A 5,126-nucleotide genomic window follows, 5' to 3' on the forward strand; every position below is an offset into this window, starting at 1 on the left:
TATCAGGGTAGTAAACTGAAGGCTGATTACCCGTTTGCGTCTCAAAAAGAATCGATTACTGAAGCTGGTACAAAAACATCTGGCCCGTATCGTGGGGTAAAAGGTAAAAGGTAAAGGTAAAAAGGGGGATAAGTCTAAAATACACAGATTTCTTTTCTTGCCACGTAATAAAAAACGTTGAAACCAGAAAACCTGGATGACTGATACACCGCTGCTGAAATCCAATTCAGATCGGAACGATACAATTGAAATCTCAATATTCATCCAAACCTTGCGCAGAAAGAGTAATCCTGAGGGTTCTCAATTATCTGGGTATAGAGGGTGTAGGAAGGATGAATGAAAATGATCAGCGCCTATAGGAGTATGCAATACCATATTTGCATCACAAACACATAATAAATATACTTGGTATGGCTATAATACATACTTCAAAGGTTAAATAACGTATGGAGTTGCGCGAAGGTTAAATTACGTGAAAATTGCAAAAACTACGACCAATCCTTGTTTTTAAAATTGGTAGAGTAAAAAAAACTTTACACCCAATTAAAATTACCAATCTCCATTCATAACCATTTTTTTAAGTGGACCGTGCGTGTTAAAGCCAACCGACTGAAACCCCACTGTGTTTCGTCAAGCCGCATTGATGAAGGGGCCACGGGTACTTGTCAGATTCGTCCGCGTCCCCCTTGACAACCCAAGGAGAACTCAGGTGTCCCAAATGGCACACCTGTGCGTCGCGTATTACTTTACATAGCTATTAAAAGAAATGTAGTAGATCTCAATAGACTACTAAGATCGTCTGAAATAGACGCGAGAGGCCAATGATGATACAGATAATACACCAGTAGCATTCTCCTTAGAAAACTCGTTTAATAAGAACTTACCCATAACAAGATCGGCTCCGTTTCTTTGCCATTTGATTGTTGGGACAGGAGTGCCGTGAGCATCACAACGTATCACCAGTATTCTATCCTCAATTACTGCTTCAATTACCTTTTTAGGTGGTTTGTCAATGCTTGGTGGAACTGGAAACATGTAATTGTTATTGCTTCAGGTTGGCTTGATTTAATGAGGTAACCAAAAAAATAACTATAACGTACTTTTTAATTTCATTGACTTGAATGAATCTAACATTTATCACCTAAAAGAAAAAGGAATCTATACGCACAATAGTTCTGAGGGAGGTATAATTTTATTTCTTTATTTTGTGACATGAGAATTATACTTGTTCGTTAAATTTTAACGTACCAATATTATTCTAATCGAAGGGGTGTGTCCCCAAATGTGGTCCAACGAGACTGACATGGCTAAATTCTTAGCCATTCTTAAGTTATAAATAGTAACTAAATAACATAGATAAATCTTTGACCAATAGAACAGTACCATTAACATAAACCCTATATGTGAGTGACATGTTCCGTCCGCCATTATTCGCAATGCATGTGTAATATCCAGCATCGTTAACATCAACATCAGTTAAAGTCAAATCCCTTGACCTGTAACGAAATTAAGCAATTTAGTACTTAATTTTGAGTTTTATAGCATCGAAATGCTTTTATAAATGAGAAATTTTGAAAGAACAGAAAAAATTCGATCACGAGGCGGGATTCGAAGCCGCGTCTTTTGCCAAACCGTAGCAACGCCTACCATCTCAACCTCCCGTGATCCCACCTCAGCAATCGAATTTCTTCTACTCTTTCGGTTTTATGTGCATAAGGAACACTGTTTTTATATTTTATTAATCCATTGATTTATAAGAACACTTTCTTAACGAATTTTTAGCGAATGCAATATGAAGACAGCTATTATATACATGTATTTACTATAGTATTCTCAATATAAAGCCACCAAGTTGAAAAACGTTTTGAGTCAAGACAATACTTTTTTTCTTTTTTATGATTTATATAATTACTTACTTGTCGATGTTAAATGTTCGAGTAACGTTAGCGTCGAAATTCAGATAAGCCCATTGAACTGTAGGTGCAGGCACTCCAACTGCATTGCATACTAAGGTTTCAGAATCACCCTTAAGCAAATTTATATCGACGTTAAGCGGTGCTGTTATAGAGACTGGAACTGAAATAAAATAATTATATTTTTATTGAAAAATAAAATATTATTAATCCAATAAGAATTAAATGAGGTAATTATAAAAGTGCATTTATTTATATTATTCGTTGCTTATAAAGTATACAGAATATTAAGCAATACATGAAGACTTGTCAAGGCCTAAATTATTTTTAATTTTTAGTTTTAGAATTATGTACAACAATAATCAAAATTCTTGTTTTATTGTAATACAATAGCATCGAATTTTTATATGCCTTAAATTTATTCAACACATAGTGCATCAATTCATAATTGAACTGGTAAACGATTATAGTAAACTTACCAGGCTTTTGCACTTCTAAATGATATGTCCTATTACTATTGCCAAGGCCACCTAACACTTCACATTTATATACACCGGCATCTCTTGGTTTTGATAGGAAGCTGAAACAAAAGGTAGCATAGTGACTTTTCTTTTACGACGCAACATGATGAAGACACCTCTATGAGAGCAAGTGAACCTTTGCGTCATTTAGTTTTATCCATTTCTTAATCTAAGGTATTTTGCTTAAACAGTAGTATTGTAACATTGTAATTGAATGTTTTTGTTTTATTGAACAATCTGGTACTGGTATAACTGAAATTGATACTAAATCATTTAATGTAATGTATTGTATGTGGTAGTCGAGTACGCTTCGGCACGAAATGGGCCAGCTCATACCGGGAAAGTACCACACCCCCACAGAAGACAGGCGTGAAATAGCATACTGCTGTGTTTCGTTCGGTAAAAAAAAAACTCCGTGTTCCAATGATTTACATGTACAAAAAACATCGGTACTTACGTAAAAACTAATCCAACACAGCAACTTAATGTACAGTCAAAGAGTATCTACTTATAACTACACAAAAAACAATTTACGTGACGTGTTCCGTTGAACCACCAAACAAAAAGTAAAGTCTCTATTTAAAGCTTATTTGTAATTTTGCTAAGTGCGAAACATCACTAGTATTGAGTCAAAAATCTTCAAAATCGGTTCAGTGGTTTTCGTGTCCATACAGTGTGGCAAACTTGCGGTTTTATAATATTGCTAGAATCACAATTGAGTTTCCTTGAATGTGGCATTTTTATTTGCGCAATAACTATAATAATCATAAAATTAGAACAATATGTCAATATGCAGAAAGGGCTTACCTTAAAGTGTGATTAATATAAATATGATATCTTCCACCATTTAGAATTTCTTTGTCATTGAAATACCAGCGCACGCGAGGACCGGACGAATCTTGTGTGATACAATCTAAGTGTACGGGCGCCCCCGCTTCTACTGCTACTATTCCTTCTGTTGTAATTTAGGAGGGATCCAAAAGGAAAGCTTAATATTATTATTAATTAATATTAAAATTAATTAACTTATTGCCTTTGTAAAAATTAATTTGAGGATGGCTAGGTCTAGATACAACGCGACAGTTTTATGACGAAATAAACTTATACACCAAGACATCACATAAGGAATTAGGAACAAATGTTACTCATAAATTATGTCTAACTCCTGTTATCTCTCCAGTAAAACTGTAAGCATAGGGACTCAAGTTTTGCTGCAGAGAATATGACGTAATAACAATTTTAAACAAAACGTACAAAGTAGTAACGCTCAAAATACGCATCAAATACGCATTTTTAAACATAACTCTCTGTATGTGGTAGTCGAGCATGCTTCAGCACGAATTGGGCCAGCTCGCTCCGGGGAAGTACCACACCCCCACAGAAGACCGGCGTGAAATAGCATATTGCTGTGTTTCGTTCGGTGAGTGGGGGAGCCGGAGGCCCATATCCTTTTCCTATCCCTTCCTAGTCCTGTCCTTTCTGTCCTTTATTCCTCTCAAAAATCCTTTCTTTTTCCTTTCCCAATTTAAAGTCGGCAATCCATTTGTAGAGGCGTTAGGTCTGCAATGGACCTTATGCCTCCACAATTGTTCATGGGCGGTGGTGGCGCTTACCATCAGGCGTCCCACTAGCTCCATTGCCGACTGTGACATAAAAAAAAGACTCAATAGCACCTTCGGTGATTTACAAGAGGATCATTTATCTCGTGGTCCAGATAAAAAAAAAAAATATATATATTTATAACCCTCCTCCTTCTGTCGTTTGAAACCTGTGCAAAATGCCATCAACTGCATCGGTTAAATTCAATAAATTATATAGTGAGATTTTTTAGAATTTACTCACGTGATACGTTGACTTGGTGGTTATCATTTCCTTCAGAGTTTTCCGCCACACATTTATAGAGGCCAGTATTATCTGCATTCAAATTGTCTATGTGCAATTTTTCACCCGTGCTTGCTAATTTTATGTAAGCAGACGTTTTTTGTTGCATGAAGTACCAAGTGACATTAGGCTTCGGTTTTCCTTTTATGACTCTGAAATAAAATTTGGCGAAACAGAAATTGAAATAAAATCAAATAGCGCTGCGAAAACGTAGACACTACTGCTGCCGACATAGCACACCATCACAGGCAAGCAACTTGCTATGTACGCAGCTCGTACAATGGTAAGGAAATTTTCTAATGCTATGTCATCAACTGATGCCTTTTAGGCACTATTACTTTTCGAGTAGATATGAATTGAAAATAATGGGGCACATATAATGGGTTACTTGCAAATTATAAAATATCACCAAAATCAAATAAATGTAATTAAAATACCAATAGGAATAGAAAACACGCTTTGAAGATAGAATTATATGAAATTGTCTTACTTGCTCATATACAGACTATGTAAGGCCAATCAATTGTTTAATTCTGGCTTATCATGATAATAAAATATGCTTATAAAATTTTAGTGTCTGCCGTTTGAATTGCGCCATATTCGGGTCTAAAGGAGTCGGTTGCATATAAGCGTACAAACACACAGATGAAGCAATAAAAGCGTACTAGAATTCATAAATGTTATGTTAAATATAACTCAATGATGTTTTTGTGCTTTTTTTAAGTGAAAATATATAATATTTTTGATCATCGAGCAATATTACTTTACTTTGCATTGCTTGAAAGTTGAAGTTTACTGAGAGTTATTTACC

General features: G+C 35.3%; 1 protein-coding gene across 1 annotated transcript in view; it reads right to left on the reverse strand.

The window, feature by feature from the left end:
- The window catches only part of LOC119837482 (hemicentin-1-like), a 13,098-nt gene extending 8,630 nt beyond the window's left edge, over positions 1–4,468 (reverse strand). Inside the window, exons 1-6 of the mRNA XM_038363075.1 lie at positions 4,277–4,468; positions 3,242–3,389; positions 2,393–2,493; positions 1,917–2,076; positions 1,384–1,496; positions 885–1,025 (exon numbers count right to left, since the gene is read on the reverse strand). Of these exons, the coding sequence (XP_038219003.1) occupies positions 885–1,025; positions 1,384–1,496; positions 1,917–2,076; positions 2,393–2,493; positions 3,242–3,389; positions 4,277–4,424 (811 nt within the window). The 5' untranslated portion in view covers positions 4,425–4,468. The remainder of the gene's footprint in view (positions 1–884; positions 1,026–1,383; positions 1,497–1,916; positions 2,077–2,392; positions 2,494–3,241; positions 3,390–4,276) is intronic.
- Between the last annotated feature and the right edge of the window lie 658 nt (positions 4,469–5,126).

This window comes from Zerene cesonia, chromosome 27, assembly GCF_012273895.1.
Source record: "Zerene cesonia ecotype Mississippi chromosome 27, Zerene_cesonia_1.1, whole genome shotgun sequence".
Lineage (NCBI taxonomy): Eukaryota > Metazoa > Arthropoda > Insecta > Lepidoptera > Pieridae > Zerene > Zerene cesonia.